Genomic DNA, 21,660 nt, shown 5'->3' with positions numbered 1-21,660 from the left:
GAATCGCACCAAGTATAAAATCTAACAACTTGTTTTAATTTAAAACTAAAAATTATTAATTAAAAAATTATTGTTTAGAATTAGTTATTTACACAGTGTAATGATTTTCACGATATTTGTTTTTTTTTTAATCTATAATTTTCTGTAATTTATTTTCTACTAATAACAAAGAAATACTCGTAATAAATATCTGAAAAACAGTCATTCCAGTTGTCTGTAACATGAAATTGGATCTACTTGTGAACGCAACTTCTATTGGCCTTTCTTTTCGTCTTTCTAAATCTCATGCTAGGTACGTCTCGATTTTAGCAGACGGCCATAATACTGAGGTATTACATTGTTTTTTAGCATTTCTTTTTTAATTTAAGGATCTATAACAACACACTTTAAATCACACCATTCAAATGAGTCGCAATCGAACAATTATAAAAAATCCAACGCGGGAGACTGAAAGATCCTAAAATAAAACAGCATAGATGTCCCCAGATCGTATCAGACTAACAGCTCAGTTTCAGATAAAGTCTTAAACTGTTTACACACCCTAATTTAGTGTTATCAAACAAAATTTACATATTCGTATCGCGTAAGTAAGTGCAATCCATCAAAAAATACATTTCTCGCCGAACAAAGAAAAAAAATTAACAAACACATCTGCGCGTTAGTCATGTTTTTGTGAATCATCTAAGATACTGCTTGTTTTAAACAAAAACCCTCCTTTGTCTCTTGCAAAACTCTGATTTTCACCTCAAAAAGCTTGCGTCTTTAGATCATTGCTACTTAGCCACGTTTCGAGCCTCTAATTGAATTTCTTCCGGACAAAATCGAGCTTTACAAGCATTGTAACATGTCAGCGACCATCTTGTTTTTGAGTGTTATCCAACATGAAATTCTATTTTTACACAAACTTTCAACGTATAAAATGACATTTGTTTATTTTTAATCAGAAAAAATGGATACAAGAGTCGGTGACGGCACCCGCGAGAGGTCTAGAAGGCCCATCAGAACCAAGAGATACACCAGGTTAGACTAGTTTTACGACAACCCAACCGGAAAACTACTAAACATGGTTTTGTGTGTGTGAACTAATTTTTTAACACGAGATTTTTGGAATTTTTGTGGTGACGATGTCCTTGTACGGTTTTTTGTTGTGCACAGAAGAGGCTACGGCGAAGACAAAAGGCCGCCGAAGAGGCTTTTCACACCGGAAATTAAACGATTTCTCAAAGACTGGCTCGTTAGGAGGCGCGAAAATCCATATCCTAACAGGGATGAGAAGAAGAATTTGGCTGTGCAGACAGGACTTACGTACATTCAGGTAGGGAAGAAAAAGGGAAAAAAAATCAAATGCGTTGAAAATGGGAAAAACAAAATTTTCAAAATACGCTCTCATTTCATTAGTAGGTTGTTGTACTTTTTTTTAATGATTCCTGAGTTTTTAATGTCCACGTGCATATGCTAACAAAAGAATCTATTTTTAAGTGGATCAATAATTTTTTTCTACATGTATTTTGAAATTCTCTATTGTAAAATTTTGTAGCTAAGCTATCAAAAGCTATACATGTAAAATGAACACACACGCATCTTCATGCATCCAACGGGTCTTTTTTCAAACATTCAGTAATTTAATATATGTATAGGAGTAATTTTTACCAATTTCTAAAGAAAAAAAAACTTATTCCTATAGCTTCGCCACGAAAAACATATGGTTTTAAAAAAATAAATTTCAGTGTCTGCGTGCGCAATTACATATTTATAAAAATGTTCTAGAATTACGTAAATTTCTCAGTCCGTGACAGAGCTTAATAAATAATAATTTATGTAGTATCCCTTTTCCTGCGAAGCTGAGCGCAAACGTTGTGAAAAATGTAATACAGATTACTAAGAATAAATCAAAGAGGTCCCTGTTGTAAGTTTTAGGATGAACCGTAATTACTCTTCATACTAACAGATGATACATTGAATCTCCGATTAAACGAAAATTTTTTCTTAAATTGTTTCCGTAAAAAAGCATGTCGCTACATCTAGAATTAAAATCTAAGAACTTCGAAATGCATTTTCAGGTATGCAACTGGTTCGCCAACTGGCGCCGCAAACTCAAAAATGCGGGCAAAGAGCCCCAGCGCAAAACCTGGGGCGACCTGATAAAATCCTACAATAGTCAGGTTCAAGGAAACGTGGAACATTTCAGTATCTGCTCCGACGACAGTATCTGGGAAGAACCCGACGACAGCGAACACTACGACAAATTTGAAGAAATTTCAACTCAACCAGATCATAGCTACACGACGTTTACTGAACAACCTAATAACAATAACATCCAAAGTCAATGTTACTTCATCAATTCAGTTACGGAAAACAACGAAGTAGAACCAAACCCTTTCAGTCAATCGGCCAAGTACAAAAATCACATCATGGAAAAATATCTGCGCGATTGCCAAAAACCGGAAAACAATGCAAGTACTGAGGACGATATGACGAAACCTTCGATGATCTCCAAATGGTTAGAGAGTGCTGTGAATTTTAGGCCAAGTGAGGATAATTATCTGCACTGGACGTTCGCCACGAATCAGAAAAAGAAAAAGAAGAGCGCACCGAATTCTGCAACCAATCAGGTATACCAGATTCACGGAAGGGAGGAGCTCGATGCTGCCGAAGCGCTTACTCGATTGGCTAATTCGAGATCTTTCAAAGCGTGACCAATGAGAAGAGAAGACTGCTTCAGGTTTGATGCGGCTTTTTTGGTACATGCTGTATATGTACGAAATTCCAAACGTTGCTCATATTTCATAATGTCAAACCAATGATGTTTTCAAATGCGTCGTTTGTACATATTACTTAAATTTTGGGGTACTGGTTGGTTATTCTAACACTAAGAGGTTGAAAATCAACACATCAGATTCCTAATGTAAGATTCCTATTTACGCTAACACACTGTTGTGCTGTGATTTTTTCCTAACAATGTTTTACCTTTTATGAGAATGTTTACAACGTTTCTAACCCATTTTCAAATGTTATGTAGATGATAGATACTTGTTATGTTTGTATTTTTAGGAAAATATACACTTTATTCATACATTTACCACATTTTCTGGCGCATTTTCAGCTTTGCCCCAAACTTTTATCGTCTGTACAGATGCAGTTAAAACAATGTCTTGTGTGGGATGAATACTAATCGAGTTCAAAACTTTTTTAGAAGTGTGAGTGTACTTTTTCACAACGTTTCCACCAACCAAATCCCAACAAAACAGTTCTCCTGTCACTGAACCTGACAACACATGATTATCACTTGTTATAATACCACTTTCGATATTCATATCCTGAGTTTTGTGCCCTACATACCTGAAAATAATTTTACTCAAGAAAACATATAACTAAAAACCTAGCTTAACTCACTCTCCCAACAACTCGCCTGAATTCTTGTCTAGCAATCGAACTGTGCTATCTGCAGACCCCACCAAAATACACTGTCCATCATGTGAAAAACTAACACTCGTAATAGCAGCCCCCACAAAATCAGCATGGCAACTCCCATTCCTCAAGTCGTACCTCCGCACAGAGCAATCAACTGATCCTGTTAGAATCTCATGATCTGTGACCTGAACTGACGTAATACAGTCCTTGGCTTCTTTAAGTGTCTGTATGGGGCTAGTGTTCCGCGATTTAACATCCCAACACATCACCGTATTGTCTAGACTCCCCGTCACGGCAACAGAAGATTCTTCGTTGAATTTAACACAAGTTACTGATGCGGCATGTCCTCGTAGTCTACGTAACGGCTGTCCAGTGGAGACGTCCCACACAATCGCCGACTTATCAGACGAACACGAAACAATCTGACTGCTGTCGCACGAACCACAAGCGTCCAGTACTTCGTTGCCGTGGCCTCCATAAGTTTTGAGCAGAAGGCTACGGTATGGATTCCAGAGTTTGAGTTTCTTGTCGGAGCCGCAGGTCATGCAATAGGAGCCGTCCACTACAACGGAATCGGTTTTTGGAACAGAATAAACATAACCCTAACTTACCATTGAAACGGACAGCCCTCACGGCGCCTTGTTGACAATCTATTGTATTCAAACAACTCAGATCCATCTTTTTTGCGTTTTTGTGTGTGTTTAAAAAAGTTGAATAGTATTTGTTTTTATACCACTTGCAGGTTATATTATTGTGATGAAAGTTATAGGTTATGTAACCCCCTGGTGTTTTTTGGATTGCCTAACCCATTTTACAGGCAACTTCTACAGGATTTCTTGTAAACTTGAGATACCTAAACCTCTGCCTAAACATTATTTTAACATGAAACAGAAATATTTTTAAGTCATGTGTCTCATAAATTTTTTATTTATTTTTTTTATTACACAAAAATGTAACGCACAGTCATAGGATATATTTACATAGATGTAATACAAAATATTGAATCAAAGATTTCTGTTGTAAGCACAAACCAAAAACAAGTCAATAAAATCTGTAAACAATACATATTTTTTAAAATCCCGCCTTTGGTTTCAGTTCTTTATTCAACAGTGCGCCAGTGTTACCATCAGTTACGTTGACAGTTCGCTAAAAATTTTAAACTGGTCGAAGACCATCTCGAAAAGCGCGTATTTTACACTTTAATGTCTCTAAAATTATGATTATTTTTCACAAGTGGGGGTGTTTAATCGTAACGAGTGTTGTTTTCACAAATATTACAAGATAATTACTGTTTGAAGTCTTCTGTTGTAGTGACTCGCCAACTGCAGTCTCTCGCGATTTCCTTAGTTTCCTGTGTTTTAAAACCTTACAGTGAAGACGTTGTATTTCGGATCATTTAGATAAATTGTTGTAAAAATTTACATGCAAATCTTGGGTAAGATCGTGCTTGAATTTTTTACGTTATGCGATTTTACAGACAACGTTGTGTTGTCTGTCGTTTGTTGTTGTCCTTAGTTCTAGATGTTGTCAGTGACAGGCGTATAATTGCTTATATAGTGCAGGCATTTATTAAAAAGCAAGTTTTTCAAAATTAAAGAAATGTGCCTGAAGGTCCATCAATGTTCTAATTTCGCAGAACAGTTTCGTGTCATGCGTGGTTCGACATGATGTCATCCTTTTTTGATGAAGTCACGATGCTGTAACGCGATTGGACGTTAATGAAAGCGTCAGTTAATTAGATAGCCAATGACAACTCAGCGATGTTTATGTTAGGATTGTTCGGTAATTTTCTGGTGGCGGTCTCGCAGGCTGCGCTTTGCTGTAGCTGGAGTTCAGATGAATTTTTTTCGTAGAAGTATTACCCATTAATATCTCTTTAATATTTATTTGTAGTGTTTAGTTGTTAAGGGTGTACTGTCAAAACCTTGAAGATAAACCCTTAAAATTTAAGAACTTATTCTTTACCATTTTAAGCAAAGTTTATATAAATACAATTCGCAACATTTTTTGTGCTTAGAAGTAATTAGAAAAAATTAAAATGAGCTCTTCAGAACAAATCATGAAGTTGATGATAGATACTAAAATCGTACCTTTGAACAAGCATATATTATAATTATAAAGCTTTTTACAAATTTTATTCTCATCATTCTGTTTAACGTCAAGGGAAGACGAAACTGTACTTATATTAATTTCCTTGCTATTCTGAACATCCTTCTAACTTAGTGTTAAAGATTTGGGATTCTTCTACAGTCCTACATCTTTCAAAGTGCACATTACACAAATAAGATTTGCATTGTAGGGATTTTTTCAGTAAAGTTTATATTTTCTTATGAGCATACCCTCAAATATACAGTGTGTTAAGTGTTTTTGATAAATTAATGGCGAATCAAAATGAAGTGAGGAAGAGTACTTTTCAATTCAGTCAATTTCTGGTTCAGTTGGACGCCGGATAATCTAATATGGAGTCGACTACTGGGGCATCAATGAAAAAAGGTTTGTAAGGGTAAGTTTTCTAATTATTAATAGTTAATTATTTATTGACTTAACCATGACCACCATGAGATCGAAGAATTCCCTCTACTGATTAAATTCTTTAATGATATACCAGATCATACTAAAATCAGTTGAAAACATGGACATTGTGTTAATATAATTACAACTAATAGGAGTAATAAAATTAATATACAACATCCCTTGTTTAAAAGTTAAGAAAAATGTCATCTGATATTTAGAAGGAATATTTAAATTGTAACTAATTTTTACGATTTTTTTTTGAGCTGGCGTAAAGTTGGCTAACAAATTTTTATTTTTTTCAAGAAATCTTATGACATCTTATTGATCGAATTCTATCGTTTACTTCTGATACCCTCTCCGTTTCTTCCCTGGAATACACTTTACACTGAGGTTTAAATAACTATTACAGTTGCATGAGTATTCTACTGATACTATCCAAAACTTAATAGCTCTGTTTCAAAGATTAACAAACAAATTTCTGAGTGGCACACGATATGAGGAATCAGAAAACCTCTTCACCTTCGAATTTATTTTATGGCCTGCGAAACAAAAAAAAAACATTTTTTCTGTTTTGTTATAATCGCTTTTCAGCAGTACCATACATGTTATAAAAGTAGAAAAATGTTCACAATAAATAATTAAAATACATGAGTAACCACTACATTACTTGTTATCTCTCGACACTACACACTCTTGGCACTTGTTTTTCCATTTTTTGTTACTATTTTTGATTTCGTGAGTAATTGCTTCGACAGTGTCGATAAAATGTTCATTATCATCAGTTTCATCGTCGTCCTGTAAAGATTATGTAAAGTATACTGTTACAAATATAAACTTTTTTTACTTTGTAATTTGGGGAATACCAATCTTCCACGCTGCAAATGCAACTCGCTGGACTATTGGGTGGACTAATATCCACCGAACCGATTCCTTCGGATCCTAAACTAAATCCTAAACAACACGGGTTTTGGCAGGTTTGATACTCAGCTGGTACGCAAGCTGCAATTAGTCGTTCATATTTCGGTTTGCAAGAAGTGGGAGTTATCAAAGGACGTCCCGTCATCAGATTCCTAAAATATTAATAATAAAAAAGGAAAGAAGTGGTGGATTACGACATACTCATTTTCTTCCTTCAATTTAGCAATAGTGTCACAATAGCAACGAGTCCTCTGCATAACTTTTTGGTTTATTCTTCGTTGTTCTTGCAACCACGCCTTAACGTTGTTAACAACGTGTCTACTTTCTGCGCAGAGGTCATCACGGTTATTTTTCGCTTCTGCCAATTCAAACTCCAAATTTTTTATTGTTTGGACATAACTATCCCTTTCCTGCAAAAGAATCATATTTTTTTCTTTCAGTTTCTGACAGTCATCCTGTAACTTTTGAAATTTTTGTTTCAGGTGATGATTTTGATCTTCTAGTGACAGTACGTTCGTTTGTAAGCAACCGAGTTGTTTTAAAAGTTTGTCGTTCTAAAATTTAAATTTTGTGCAATCTGAATAACATAATTGTATACTATGATTTACCTCAGTATTCAGGGCTAACTGGTTTTGTAACATACTCTTTATTTCGACTTTCAAACAATTTATTTCTTCCTGAGTTGCGCCCATGTCGTTACAGTCACAACAGTTAATTATAACCCGTTCTACATCTTTCTTTTCTTCAATTTTCTTCTGTACTTGCTGTTTCAAGTCTTCGATGAATTTAGACAAGCGCTTTTCTTCTTCGTGAGATGCTGTTAGTTCATTCTGCAGTTGTTCTGTCAGTATAGACAAACGTTTTTCTTCTTCTCGAGCTTCTTTCAATTCTTCTTTCATGAGTTCGATGCATTCACACGATTCTTGTTCTTTTCTTCCGGATCTTTTTACTATTTCTGTGATCTTCGCATCTTTGTTTTTGAGTTCTTCTTTCAGTGACTTGTTTCTGACTTCCATTTCCGACAATTTCTTCTTGGTGTCCAAGAGCTGGAATCAATGTGTAAAAACAAAGTGAAAGAATGTATCAAAACAGACCGCTTCTTTAAAGTTATCGGCCAGTTTCTTGTATAACGCAATTTCGCAACGGCAGCTTAAATAGATGTCTTCTTGTTGACGATTCTCATTTGTTTTGTTCTTGTGATACTCTTCGGCAAGCGCCATGTGATGTAACTCGCTCTCGGCCAAACTTTCGTTTAATTCAATCATCTAAAAAAGGGAAGACAGTTATGCGTGCAGTTACGTAATTGAAAATCATACGGTTTGTCTCAGTTCGATGATAGTTTGTTTGCTCTGTACCAATTCTTGTTCTCTGGAACATTCTCGCTGCGTTAGCTGCGACATCTGTTCCCTTAACGATGTGAGTTGTTCAGCAAAACGCTGATTGGTTAATTCACTAGTGGCTAATTTTTCCTTAAGGTCTTCATTCTGGAACTCTGCATTTAGAATTTTTTTTTTTTAACATTTGTTCCCTTCACCTGACGCTTCAAACTTCGTATCTTCTCCCTGTTTTTCTCTTTCACTCTATCTATCTCTTTCTGTATCATTTTCGAGGTGTCTTGCCGTTCCAAATAGTCTACTCTTTTGCTTGTCTTTTGACATTCATCTCTACACTCAGAATGGCTCCTCCTGCAGGAAACTCCTCTGGATCTGGATGATTTTCGCGTGCATTCGATGTCCCCATTCCAACATTGTAACTGCGTCACGTTAGTATTTAACGCCGCTACCGTATTTTGGAGTTCTTGATTTTCCATCAAGGCTTTTTCTAGACGCATTTTCATTTCGTTGATCGCTTCATCATGAATATTCAGATCGACGTTTTTCTGGCCAATAATCAACTGGAGTTCACCGATTTTAGCGTCCTTAAGTTGGTTTTTCTGGTTTTCAATGAGAACCTTTTTCTCGGTGTCGACTAGCTCTGCTTGGAGCTTTTCGCTTAGTTTTTGCAATTCGTGGATAGCGGCGTATAACTGTCCGTTCTCTTCCCGGCATGACTGGTTTGATAACTTCTAAAAATTTCGTGATCGTGCGACGCAAAAGTTACGAGTGTTTTTCTTACCAAGATTTCTTGTAAGTTGATCAGTTGTTCAGACATGACTGTCATTTCGTGTTTAAAACAGTCAACTACGTGCTCGTAGTAGCGAATTTGTTTATGTAATTTTTTCGATTCTTCTCTGGCCGCTAGTTTTTCGTCCTAAATGTATCGAAGTGATAATTTCGTAAAATTGTTTTAAGATAATAACGAAAGCGCTCTACAAAGCTTCAAGCATGCTATTTTACTGTCTTAAATATTACCTCGTGAGCCTTCGACTCGGCTTGGTATTTGTACAGTTGGGTTTCTAAAATAGCTAAATCCTGTAAAACGTTAAAGTGATCAATTTCCAGTTCCAAACTACAGTCTTGAAGCTTTTTGTATAGATCGGTTATCTGGGATCGCTCGTGTTCAGCAATTTTATTTTGCTCTTCCAAGTCTATTAAATTCACGTAGAATACATTACACAGATATTGGTAGTGTTCGACCTAAAATAAATTGTTTTTGCATCAGGCGTCAGAAGAGAATTACGGCAAGCACTTACATGCTGGATACTACTGGGAATTTCGCCGCATTCAAAACATGAATTTTTAAAGAAAAGATTTATTGCATACAATTGTATAAAAGCAGGAAAACCTTAATTTGATGTCTTTTGTATCTTAACAGTTTATAAAACAAGAACGGCAAGGTAACTCGCGAATAAATAAAATAAATAAAAATAAATATAGTTAAGTACTTGTAGGTATAGGTACCGATGTGTGCTTAGTGTTAAAAATTACCATCTGCGAATACATTAATTTTTATATGCGACATCGCAGCCGGAAACTAATTATTTTCCAAACATTAGCAGTCAACACGGACAGAAGTTTATTATGGCACCTCTAACAAAAAAAAAAAAAAACGCTTTCCACCTGCGACCTCACAGCATGCTCAAACACTTTTCAAACGTCATGCACAGATTTTTGGTTAGACTTAGACGTTCCAAACCATCGTGCAGCCCACCCGACACTCACTTCTTGTTGGTTATTTTGTCGCAATTCGTCCAGCTCTTGTTTCACAATAACCAAAGCTTCTTGCAAATTAGTAATCGTCATTTTTTGTTGCTCAATCTACAAACGAAAAAACGCTTTTCGTTCGTCTGTTATACCTTGTACACAGTTTACCTCTATTTTAGCTTTTTCTTCGGACGCTTCCAAAACGTTTATGGAATTGATATATAGATCCACCTAAGAATTACGATCATCGATTTTACAAAGCGCAAGCTTTTTGCGAAGCGACGAGTGTGCAAAGCGAACGAAAGTTTTTTCGACTTACCGCTTTTTGCAAGTTGTCGGCACGTCCTTGAGCACTGGCCAAAGACTTTTCCAGGTTCAGACATCTGCATTTTAACTCCTCAATCTCATTTTGTTTGCGACCGATTTCGTCTTCTGCATCTTTTTCTCTTTTTCGGGCTGCCTGCAACTCAAGGTCAATAACATTAAGTGTGTCGTTTTGGATTTGTATGATGTCGTCTTTGTTTTGCATCTACGAAAATAATCAGTGATTACGCGGGAAGTGTGGATGCGTGTTATTTTTTATACCAGTTTGGATTTTTTAATTACCAGTTGCTCGTCTTCCATCTCCGTGGAGGTTGACACCACTTCTTTCTAGATAATGATTCGAAGAATTCAAAAATACAGACACTTTTGACATTGTTACTCACGTTAGGTTTCATTCGCTTTATCGTGGTTTTCGCCTCTTCCAGTTGTTGCTCAAGGTTTGTTTCTTTTTCTTTATTCTGCGAGAACGGAGAAAACGAATTAAAACCGGAATATTATATAAGAAAAACTACAATGAAGCATTTAAAAGTATCACAACACATAAAGAGTCAACAATTTTATTGAACAGATTACACGTTACGTCAAATTTTTTTTCAAAAAAACTACTAGTACAGAATTTTCGAATTTTAGTTCCATGATTTTAACTACGTTGTCGTTTACATTTGGACTTTCAAAATTTACTATCCGATTTTCTTCTTCTGTTATGTCAGTACCTAACTTACAGAAGCATGTCTTCTGCTGAAAAAATGGATTTAAACGATATTTCGAAAAGTAACGTTCTATTTACATTATTATTTTCGGAAAACGTCAGTTTAGTAATTAGTCCTTTGATTACGTTATACAGATTGCTTAACAGTAATTGTTTTGAACTGTTTTCATCTTCCAATTCTTTTATTTTAGTTTGTATTAATTTCCGTTTACTATACACATTTTTTAACTTTTTCTTCATACTGCATATACGTTCGGCAAGTTTTCTTAAAGTTTCGTCTAAAAGTTGCTTTCCAGTTTGATGTAACGTACTTTCCTAGAAATGAGACATTTTAAATTGTTGCACAACAAAACGTCATTGTTTTTTTCATAAAACACCACTACCACAGATTGCGAACTTTATATTTATGTGTATAACATTAAAAAAATAATGCAATAAAGTAGGTACTACATTAGTCTATATTAATCCAAGGACGTATTCAGTTTGTGCTTCGTTTTACATAAATCGACCTCGATCAGCCACTTTCTCTAATAAACCGTTATTAAAATTGGTCATAGTAAATTTTGATTTTTCCTTGACCGGAATTTCGTGTGCATAAGAAGCCTTCAGAAGGCTATTTTCTGATTTAGTCAAATCTATCTTCGGTTCGCTGTTTTTCTTCTGCTCATCGATTTTATGTTTAGCAGAACAGCATGTTTTGATCTCTTCGTTAATAAAAATGACCGTAGAAAATTTCGGACTTTCTACATGCCGACAGTGTCGTACAGTATGCAGAGTTTTACTTTCATAATTTCTCATTTTTGCACGAGTGCAGTTGTATAACATCTAGGGAAAATAAGGGATTTGGATACAGCGGGTTCTTTGGGTTGTTTTGCTATTACCTGTTGTTTCAAATGCTTGATTTCTTTTCTCAGTTCCTTAATTATATCGTCTTTGAAAGCCGTTTGTTTGTCGGCTTGAACGCACCTTTCTTCTAATTGTTGGATGTCTTTTTTAAGTGCTGATATCATGTCATGTTTGCAAGCTACTTCTTCCGTTAGGGCATTGCGCATGTCCAACATGGACTGAAATGCAAAGTGGCGTTATTATACCTTATATGATTCTATATTAAGTTCCCTACTCGTCGAAGTTCGTCGTATTCATCAGTTTTCTTGTTCAGCATTTGGATCAACTCTTCGTGGGTTTTATTATCATCGTCAGCATTTTCGGGTTTCCTTGAAAATGCATAACAATTACAACGATAAGGCCACGAAATTTACCCTCTTACCTGGTATCCTCGATTGGCGGTGCGTCCTAGAAGAAAAACATAAATTAATTCTGCCGTGTTTGACAATCAGTCGACTTGACGCGAAACTTATAAGCATAGAAGATGGAAACAATGGAACAAGAGAAAGAAATATATTTGGAATCTAAAGGTTGGGTACACTTTTAAACTTAATTTGATAGAGCAGGACAGCATCGACATGGACACGAGCAACGAATGTTGCTTTCTGACTGTTTGGTGCGACATTTGCATGCGTTAGGATCGTCTACAACTTGTAGAGTCACTTTTAATGTTTTGCCTACCTTTGTTTTCAAACTCAGTCCGTTAGTTAGCGGGTCGACGTCCCTAAAAAAATCAACGACACGATCGACAAATAAGATAACAAGATTTGAAAGAACCACGTATAAGAAAACTCACTTTTCCTCACAATCGCAACTGTTGCCTTTACCAAACAGATCCTTGTATGTGACATCGTAAAAGCGCAGTCCGTCGATGCTCCATTTTTTATCATCCCTAACACGTCTTAGAAATTCCAGCAAGTTTTTCAAATCGTTCTCGAGATAGAAAACTTTCTGGAAAGGTTCATCTAAGTTGTGGCTAATGCTGTAGTTTTGATACCTTTTCATCACCTGCAGAAAAATCTTCACTATATCACTCTTCACTTATTTTTTGAAGGAAATGAAGGATCGGGAAGGAGCTCAATGATTTCACTGGAGGCGAAGAAAGAGGAACGGACGCAAAAAACCGCACGAAAAACTTTTTTTTTATTTTCGCAACTTACTTCATAGGCACTTTTCGAAGTCTGGCGCAGCTTATCCTCCAACATGCGTACTCTGGAGGTGGCTTCGTCCTCCAGTTCTTTCACTATACGTGCCATCATCTGCGTCTGTTCGGTCAGGTCGTCGATCCATCTTTTCTGGATTTTCAACTTCAACTGTGAATTCAAAATTGCCGCCGTTAGGATAGAGGTCGTCGTGAAAGATGTCAAGAACACGCCACGCCCACAATCATCAAACGCCGCAAACGAAAGAATAAAAATAAAAGGGCTAACGCACCTCTAGGCAGTCACCGCCACCCTGGACATCAATTTCGTTCAACTTCCCTTCGTAAAAATCCTTGAACTGTTCCATAACCCTCAACGCATCTTGTTCGTCGCATCTTCCACTCGTTGCAAACGCTGGACACGGATAGTCGCGACTGGTGCCTACTTTGGACATTTTTAGCACTGAATCGAACGATAAAAACGTAAAATTTGTAATTTCTTTCTCTTGTTGATTTAATGGTGCGGAATAGACGTCATGTTTTGACGTGGTGCTATACCCAGCTGACTAGATACCCCACTTCGGACGTAGCCTACTGCGTTTTATTGCAGGGACGAAAATAGATTTGGACCCCCACATGCATACAACGTAGGGCGTTTCGGGTCATTTGTTGCACGATGTCAATCGAATTCGTGAGCTTATTGTGAATTGGGGGTGCTTTAGTAAAGCATCATTCACACGAAATGCGCGACGTTGACGTTAAAGTTTTCAGTTTTATTATCTCGGCAATATTTTAATTGAAAGGAATATGCAACCAGCAGTACGAGACTCGTTGTTTATAATTTTGCAATTTATTTTTTAACATTTACAGCTTCTGGATTTTGGAAAGAACATAATTTAAATATTGCAATGTACACTTGACGAATGTGATTTAAAAATACCTACCACAATTTCTGCCATTTTTTTTACTTTCCGAGCGTAAGCGAAGAAGTATTGTAATCGAGTCCGTCGGGCGACTCTCTACTTTTACATTTTCTCGACCTTTCATGATCCCTAGAATATGAAGAAATAGGTCTCCCGTTTCCGCCTGTCTGCCGTCACGGATTTTTATTAGACAGATAATCTCCGAAAGTACTGGGCCAAATTTTGTATTTATATCATGTAGATAGTAAAACGCTAACCAAAATTTGTTTAATCGTCCCCACCAATAATGTGATGACGTCACTTCAAAATTGCATATAGTAAATGGGTTTTAAATTGTATGAAATAACATAATCCTACACATGTAGTTTATGACTCCGTATGGAATTTTTACCCGAAACGTCCAGATTTTTGGAAAAAAAAAATCAAAATTGTAAAACAACATTTTGCAATTTAATTTTGAGTCTGCAAAACCGCAAGCTTTGAAATCTTGCAGATGTTTTAAAGTTATGATAAGCATGATAAATTTTTAGTCAAAATACATTTACTTATCCCCTCCCAAAAATTGATGACGTCAGCTCAAAATTTTGCCGTATAAATGCTATCTAAATTGTACAGAATATGATGAAAACGTACAGTTCCCTTGGTCCAGATCTTATTTCGGCCAATGTTTTGAAAAATTGTGCAGACTCCCTCGCGGTTCCACTCTCAATTTTGATGGAAACATCTTTCATGTCGGGAAAAGTTCCCTTAGACTGGAAAACGACAACAATTCGTCCGATTTTCAAAAAAGGCGATAAGTTTGATGCTTCTAATTACCGGCCTGTTAGTTTAACATCTCTTGTGGTCGAGGTGATGGAATCCATAATACATATACGACTAGATAAGTGGTTCGCAAACTGGGTGCCGCGGAACCCCCAAGAGGGTGCCGTGAACATTTTATAATGATTTTAATAAATATAAGCACAAAACCAACTTTAAAAAATAGTAATTGATGATCTGATTTTATTAATATGGTACAACTGTTCAGTAATGGAAAATGTGTTCTGAACATGTTAACTTTCTTCATACTGAAGTAAGATGGCTATCTAAAGAAAACAGATATAAAGGTTTTTTGAATCAGAAAATATTGAACAATTTTTTGACCTCCTTCAAGACCACGTTTGGTGTGCAAAACTAGCATAATTTAATTAATACTTTTGAACACTTAAATAAAATAGGTAAATTTAAGTATGCAAGGTAGAAATGAAAATATTTTAACCTCCAGTGAAAAAATTTTGGCTTTAAAAGACAAGCTTAAATTATGGAGAACAAATATTTATAAATCAATCTTAACATCAATTACATATTATACAATCATGTGATAAAGTGTTTTTGATAATAAATTAGTCACAATTAAAACTGTTCTTGGCAGGGTGCCGCCAAATTTTGTTTAATATTTTAGGGTGCCATCAATAATAAAAGTTTGCGAACCACTGGACTAGATGATTGCATTTCTAGTGACACATCAGCTCATTCCAACACGGATTCTTGCCCGGTAGATCTGTTCAGTCAAACCTCTTGTGCTGTCTGACTGGACAAAAGATGCAGATTCGGAGCGACCGTTGGATATCGTATATCTTGATTCCTCGAAGGCGTTCGTCAACAGTTCCTAAAGGCCGACTCTTACACAGATTAGACCATCTTGGACTACGGGGTAATTTGTATCGATAGATTGATTCATTCTTAAGGGATCGAACCTTTAGAGGGTAGATTGGAGACGCGGTCAGTAGATCTATTTATGTTCTGAGTGGAGTGCCTCAGGGGCCCGTACTTGGTCTTCTGCTTTAAGAATATTATAACATCGTCTTCTGCCATGTTTGCACACGACATCAAGCTCTACAACAACTGCAACAATTTTTCATTTTTATCATCTGACCTTCGTTCGATTTACAAATGGTCTCAAATATAATGTTTTAGCCTCACCTATAATAAGCTTCAAAACCAAATATGACAAACATTGTTCTACAACTTAGTTTTTTCACTTTTACCACCACTTGATTTAGCGCGGGCATAACAGGCTAGCCTCTGCCCGATCGCTCTCCTAATAATATATAATATTAATTCATTTAATTATAATACTGAACTGTTGCTTTTGTACAGTAGTACGCTGTAGTTACCCACATTGGTGCAGATTTGTACCTATTAAAAGCTGATGATTTTAGCATAAAATTTGCTCCAGGTCCTGTAGTTTAATAATCCGAACCTATTTGTATATTAACTTGTAGAGGTTATCAGAGTCGCAGAATTAAATTTATAGTTTTTCGAATAAACCAATGGAACTTTTTTATTGAGTGTTATGCGTCGGTTTTTTTTAATATGCCTCACCACCGCTCGTGAAAAAGGCAGGTAAATCGATGTTAAAAAAATGCATTAATTTTCTTGATCATATTGCGTTCATTGTTTGACACGAAATCTCATGTACCGCCCGCAGAAAAATTAATTTGTTTCCTAATTCGTGGGTACTATTTATGGTCAGAGGGACGTCTGGAGCTGCTAAATCAAAACCTTTAAAAAATTGTTTTCGCTTACCATCGAAAATCCAGTCATCACACAAGAAAACTCAGAAAACTGATTTTATTTTTTCTGTAGACTTTAGAATTCGCAGTCATCAAAATGGCATGTAGCGAGAAAGTTAGTAGAAGAGAAAAAACATTAATTTTCTGCACTGAGTTCGTCGCATTTAAGCGAAAATCTAAGGTTGTTTTGAATATTGAATGTCGCTTTGGTTACAATGCCAAATCTGGTGTCTCCTCAAAATTGAAATTTGCGTTTGAGAGGCATTAAAAAAAAAAACGGCAAATTTATAGACGGGAAAAATTTGGTCTAAAAGAACAGACCGATACGACGGGTTATCGTGTTGGGGAAAGCGAAGAGAGTATTGTAATAACTTTATTGAGTATGATTTACTTCCTGTACAATCTGTTTCTGTGCATACAGAATAATGATAACCATATATAAGCAAGCTAATAAAACAATTTATAATAATAAATTTAATTAATATATTCAAATATAATACAGTGATACTCATGGATAAAGAGACATCCATACCAGACGATATTAGTTTCCTCATTTTTAAAATCTGTACAACCACCTTACTACATTGTACATCTACTAAATTATATATATACGAATGTAGGACTAAGAGTCTCAGGGGTCGATGAAGACTTGGTCGTTAATACAAGTCTGTATAGAGCGCGAGACTGGATGATACATGACCTACCCTTATACTTATGAGCGGTTTCGCTAATTTCCTCTTTAAAAAAAGTTCCATACACTAAAATCATTAAAATACCAGTCATGCATCATTTTGGGAAAGTACATTTCAAAACAACGCGGCGACTGTCAAATTTCTTTTACCGTGGACTCGGAAAGTGTTGTGAAACATACTTAGATAATTTGAAAAACATTTAAAAGACACACAAAACGAGATTTACAACTTACACGTGTCTTGTGTAAATTTTAAATCGCCTTAGAAATCTTACACAAATTAGATTGACAAAATCTGCCGAAAGCGGTGACTTAACGATAATTGCACTTACTGAATTAAGAAGAAACCAATAAAATCGACCAGAACAAGAAGAAAATTTGGAGTGCTATAATTTCGTCAATCCAATTCTACACTGTCAAAGAAAAAAACGCCATTATCACAAGAGCTTTTTAGTAGTTTCAACTTGCTATAAATAAAATAGAATCGTAAAAAAAGACGGAAATGCAACCAAACCGTTTAGGATCTGATCCTAACAAGTGACAGTGTACTTTTGTATGAGTGTTATAACAGTATTAATAAAAGGGCTTATTATTACACTTATGTATCACTAAAGTGCAACAGCACAGTCCAGTCCATCTCGCTGAATTAAAGACACAAACCCGAACGGTGGTGGTGGGGGAGGGCATCACTTGCAGCAATTTCCCGCGGCTTTGGCACCCGTGTCGCCTTCTGCCAGTCTCCTGCCTTGGCCGCTGCCGCCTTGGGCCGTCGCCTGTTCGTTTTTGGGGAGTTTCTTAGCTGTAAATAGGAAGAACGTGCTTAATACGTCAACGGCGGACATTTAATCTTGTTAAGCTAATAAAGTCCCACGCCCTATTTACCGAAGAACCTTCATACCGGTAATATTCGACGCTGCTTTGCGTCAACAACGACATCGCATTAATATTATTAAACGGACTAACGGTTGGAGAAGTGGCGAGATGCGGGTGGGACCCTATCCTGACCACGACAACTATTTGTTATTGTAAAGGACCGTTTACATTTACATACATGTAATACGACCCACGTTCCTTACAACACAAAGAAAGGTTACCACGTTTTGTTATACGAAAACATTTCGCTGTTTAATTACGACACTTCGACTTAACAAAAAAACTTAAACGTTTTCAACCAATATGATAAACATCAATTATTTCACACAAGAATGTCACACAGCTTGCTATACGTTTCGTCGGCAAGAAGTAAGAAGTTGCGTTTCCCTAAATGGGACTTGAAATGCGCACTTAAAAAGTGTCAAAAAAAAAGTCCAAGAATCAATGGAATTGGTGCGACGTTAGGTTAACAACACAGTCCAACGCTACGTTTTTTTTATTATTTTTCGATGCACCATATATATCACCATAGGCGTGCAGATAACGCGAACGTGTAAACACCACTAATGATATGCAAACATTTTATGTTGTTTCATTTAAAACAAAACTTTTAGTTTTAACAGTTTGTAACTGGGCACGTGACCTTAATTGGCATTTGACTTTTTCGCAAAAATACAGGTGTTTTTTTAATGCATATATTCACTGGCATAAAAAGTAACGAACTCATCGCTAAGTGACGCTTAAAGTTCATTTCTTATTAAAGAAAACGGTACTCTAAAACTGCTCACCGAAGCCTGACACGAGCCGCTACATCTTACCTATCGCCAAGAAAATATCGTTGACATTCATCGCCGTCTTCGCCGACGTTTCCATGAACAACAGCCCGTTTTCATCGGCGTACGTCTGGGCCTCCTCGAATTCGACCATCCTCTTGTTGGCCAAATCCTGTTTGTTTCCTGCTAACGCGATCACGATAGTCGGACTCGCTTGCCTCTGCAGCTCCTTCACCCACGTCTTTGCTCTGCCGAACGTGTCTTGATTGGTGATGTCGTACACCACAATAGCTGCCTGCGCTCCTCGGTAGTACATCGGGGCCAGACTGTGATACCTGTCAAAACAAATTTTCGAAAACCTCGTCTCACGTCTTCAGCTACTTTACCTTTCCTGCCCAGCGGTGTCCCATATTTCGAATTTAACCGTGGTATCGTCGAGGCAAACGGTCTGTGTGAGGAAAGCGGCCCCGATGGTACTCTCCTGGTACTCGTGGAACTGCCCTTTGACAAACCTCAAGACGAGGCTGGATTTACCGACGGCCGATTCGCCGAGTAGGACCAGTTTGAACTGACAGATTTTGCCCTGTGTCGAGCCGTTTGGTCGTTGGGCTGTTCCAGTTCTGTTTGCCATTTCGTCTGGTTAAGGGAAAAGAAAGCATTTGTTAACGGACTGTGAATAAGGCATCGACGAAAATTCTTATCGGTTGCGGCTCGTGAAGAAGGGAAATAGTTGTCGTCACGAGAATTGCATAACGTGTTAACGGAATCGGCGTGCGTAACAATCACGTTCCTAAAACTGATAGTTTTTCAACTCGAGAACGTTTCTGGAAACTCAGGCACATTTAGGCGCCTAACGTGAAGCCAGTTGGTATTTACATTTTCTATAAGCGAATCTTACGTGCTACAAATCAGACTTTTTTTTATATCGTTATATGTACCTATTTGTATTTCAAAATTTTTATAAAGCACGGAAGAAGTTATGAACTTGGATGATGCTTGATGATACTTTTTGGGACGATTTATTAAACAAATTACGTAAAAAATCGGGAATGGAATTTGACATAAATGTTCACAACTTTTAGAAACATTGCTAAGTTTTTAGCTGGATTTGTCAAACTAACTTTTATTTTGGAGGACATTTTTAGAAACGTATAAAAAGCAATTAATTGCCTAAAGTTTCAACACTGGAGTAAAACAAATTCTAGAAAAATCTGACATACAACAAAAAAATGCTTGCTGACCTGACCTGACATACTTACAACAAAAAAATGCTGAAGTTTGGACAAAAAAAAAACTATCGGAAAATATTTTTCGAATTTTAATCTTAAAATTTCGGAAAATAAAATCATAATTTTTTACTAGTCGTTTAGCTCTCTAATGATATTAATTATTATGAGCAATTATTTATAAACATTGAAATTTATGCGTTCTCGGGAATTTTAACGAACACAAAACCACTTCACTTATAGAAGTTATATTTTTTAACTTTATTATTATTTCTATTATTTAAATAAGTCGAATTGCACATTTTTCAAATGGTCCAACTGCGAACGTATAAAAGTGCTTAGGTATATAACCGACATTAAGTAGTTGATGATAACAGATTTGGTATCATATTAATATTATACATGTGTTCCAAATGCATAGTATAATCTAGTAAAATAAACATGCAAACTATCTACAGCTTTTTAAGCCTAAAGTACCTAGATTCAATACGAGTATATCATATTAAGAATTCGTAACATATTTTACCAGTATACAAATGCTTCATTACTAAAACCGCCCCTGTGGCCGTCATTTATTTGTTTACAGTCCAGCAAAGATGACTAATGAGAAAGTTATTTCACAACGTCGACAAAGGGAAACAGAAGGGAAATCTAAACAAATTATTAATACGAAATAAGTGCAATAACGGTACTTCCGGCTTCGTAAAAATCGCGAAAGCAGATCTCCATTTGGAGAAACTCAAGAACTTGCACTTTTCGATAATTAGCCCCATGATAACGAATTCGTAATTAGTCGACGAAATATTCGAATACGGTACTCACTTTTGCTATCGTTGTTTTCATATACTTGGACAATTTTAAAAGTTTGTTCTGTGATTAACCTAATCTATCTTATCTCTGGCTATTATGGTGATTTCTGGTAGGTTTCTAAGTGGAAACCTATCCCCGCAAGACATTTAACGTAGATATTTATTATAAAATTTATCTCTTAACGCAAGCGAAGCCCCGATTAGGGCTTCGCAGCAATGACCTATAACACAGAAACAACGAGAATGAGTTGATAAAAGGAGTTATAACGAAATAAAAAGGGGGCGTATGGGTTTCAAGGCTTCCAACAGCGGGGTTCAAGGGCGTCGTTGTCCGAAAATCAGCTGACATATTGACGGGGCTCCAGTTCTTATCGCACGATTTTAATCAACAGGTTCGGGGGTTTCGTGAATCGTCCACGAAACATGAAGATTTACTTGAATATGAATGACGCATTTGACATCATAAAAAAAACATCACCTCGAGATGTATAACCTACTATCGTAAAAGTTAACTACTTACTTTGGATTTATAGCTCACGTTGCACTTATGCGATTATTGTGTTTCTTCTTCATAAAAATACTTTGATCGATTTAATTGTTTTTAACACGATAGCACCAATTTACTACACACAATGAACAAAATTAGCGACACAAATGACAGCTCTCGTATAGACGAACCGACCCGCCAACATGACAGCGCTAAAATTACCAACTTATTTGATTTGACGGTGCATTAATAGTATATTAAAGAACGAGTTTCATAAGGCAAATATTGAGGCACGAATCCAAGTTTATAGAACGAGCGGCGAAGCCGCGAGTTATATA

At 36.4% G+C, this 21,660-nt stretch overlaps 4 protein-coding genes across 10 annotated transcripts; 1 reads left to right on the top strand and 3 right to left on the bottom strand.

Annotated features, from left to right (window-relative positions):
* The first annotated feature begins 297 nt into the window (after nucleotides 1-297).
* On the top strand, nucleotides 298-3,013 carry LOC135144011 (homeobox protein Mohawk). Of its 2 annotated transcripts, none has more exons than XM_064075930.1 (4): nucleotides 298-583; nucleotides 945-1,020; nucleotides 1,156-1,315; nucleotides 2,061-3,013. In XM_064075930.1, the coding sequence occupies exons 2-4, from the start codon at nucleotides 950-952 to the stop codon at nucleotides 2,694-2,696; spliced, it is 867 nt and encodes a 288-aa protein (XP_063932000.1). In that variant the 5' UTR covers nucleotides 298-583; nucleotides 945-949; the 3' UTR covers nucleotides 2,697-3,013. The 2 variants fall into 2 exon arrangements, with proteins under 2 accessions (XP_063932000.1, XP_063931999.1); XM_064075929.1 differs by having other exon boundaries at nucleotides 298-587.
* Nucleotides 3,014-3,027: 14 nt separating this feature from the next.
* On the bottom strand, nucleotides 3,028-4,243 carry LOC135144010 (WD repeat domain-containing protein 83). Its single transcript, XM_064075928.1, has 3 exons — nucleotides 4,023-4,243; nucleotides 3,394-3,973; nucleotides 3,028-3,339 (listed from the first exon to the last, which is right to left on the bottom strand). Exons 1-3 carry the CDS (start codon nucleotides 4,087-4,089, stop codon nucleotides 3,069-3,071), a joined length of 918 nt encoding a protein of 305 aa, XP_063931998.1. The 5' UTR covers nucleotides 4,090-4,243; the 3' UTR covers nucleotides 3,028-3,068.
* Nucleotides 4,244-6,459: 2,216 nt separating this feature from the next.
* On the bottom strand, nucleotides 6,460-13,756 carry LOC135143963 (golgin subfamily A member 6-like protein 25). Of its 6 annotated transcripts, none has more exons than XM_064075864.1 (21): nucleotides 13,279-13,756; nucleotides 13,005-13,157; nucleotides 12,641-12,852; nucleotides 12,526-12,568; nucleotides 12,227-12,252; nucleotides 12,080-12,173; nucleotides 11,841-12,023; nucleotides 10,634-10,708; nucleotides 10,533-10,577; nucleotides 10,246-10,386; nucleotides 10,095-10,157; nucleotides 9,945-10,040; nucleotides 9,195-9,419; nucleotides 8,959-9,093; nucleotides 8,378-8,908; nucleotides 8,160-8,327; nucleotides 7,938-8,108; nucleotides 7,452-7,889; nucleotides 7,045-7,397; nucleotides 6,770-6,995; nucleotides 6,465-6,720 (listed from the first exon to the last, which is right to left on the bottom strand). In XM_064075864.1, exons 1-21 carry the CDS (start codon nucleotides 13,438-13,440, stop codon nucleotides 6,589-6,591), a joined length of 3,672 nt encoding a protein of 1,223 aa, XP_063931934.1. In that variant the 5' UTR covers nucleotides 13,441-13,756; the 3' UTR covers nucleotides 6,465-6,588. The 6 variants fall into 6 exon arrangements, with proteins under 6 accessions (XP_063931937.1, XP_063931935.1, XP_063931934.1 ...); XM_064075863.1 differs by having other exon boundaries at nucleotides 10,246-10,455; nucleotides 10,512-10,577; nucleotides 12,641-12,795; XM_064075862.1 differs by having other exon boundaries at nucleotides 6,466-6,720; nucleotides 10,246-10,455; nucleotides 10,512-10,577.
* A 3,176-nt stretch (nucleotides 13,757-16,932) lies between these two features.
* LOC135143989 (ras-related protein Rab-5B) lies at nucleotides 16,933-21,524 on the bottom strand. Its single transcript, XM_064075903.1, has 4 exons — nucleotides 21,356-21,524; nucleotides 19,187-19,436; nucleotides 18,846-19,135; nucleotides 16,933-17,953 (listed from the first exon to the last, which is right to left on the bottom strand). The coding sequence occupies exons 2-4, from the start codon at nucleotides 19,429-19,431 to the stop codon at nucleotides 17,841-17,843; spliced, it is 648 nt and encodes a 215-aa protein (XP_063931973.1). The 5' UTR covers nucleotides 19,432-19,436; nucleotides 21,356-21,524; the 3' UTR covers nucleotides 16,933-17,840.
* Nucleotides 21,525-21,660: the final 136 nt, after the last annotated feature.

Source organism: Zophobas morio, unplaced genomic scaffold, assembly GCF_036711695.1.
Source record: "Zophobas morio isolate AGI-343-1 ecotype UQ-CSIRO unplaced genomic scaffold, CSIRO_AGI_Zmor_V1 ptg000081l, whole genome shotgun sequence".
NCBI classification, from domain to species: Eukaryota; Metazoa; Arthropoda; class Insecta; order Coleoptera; family Tenebrionidae; genus Zophobas; species Zophobas morio.
The sequence above is the reverse complement of the archived record's forward strand: the minus strand, read 5'-3'. Positions and strand labels throughout refer to the sequence as shown.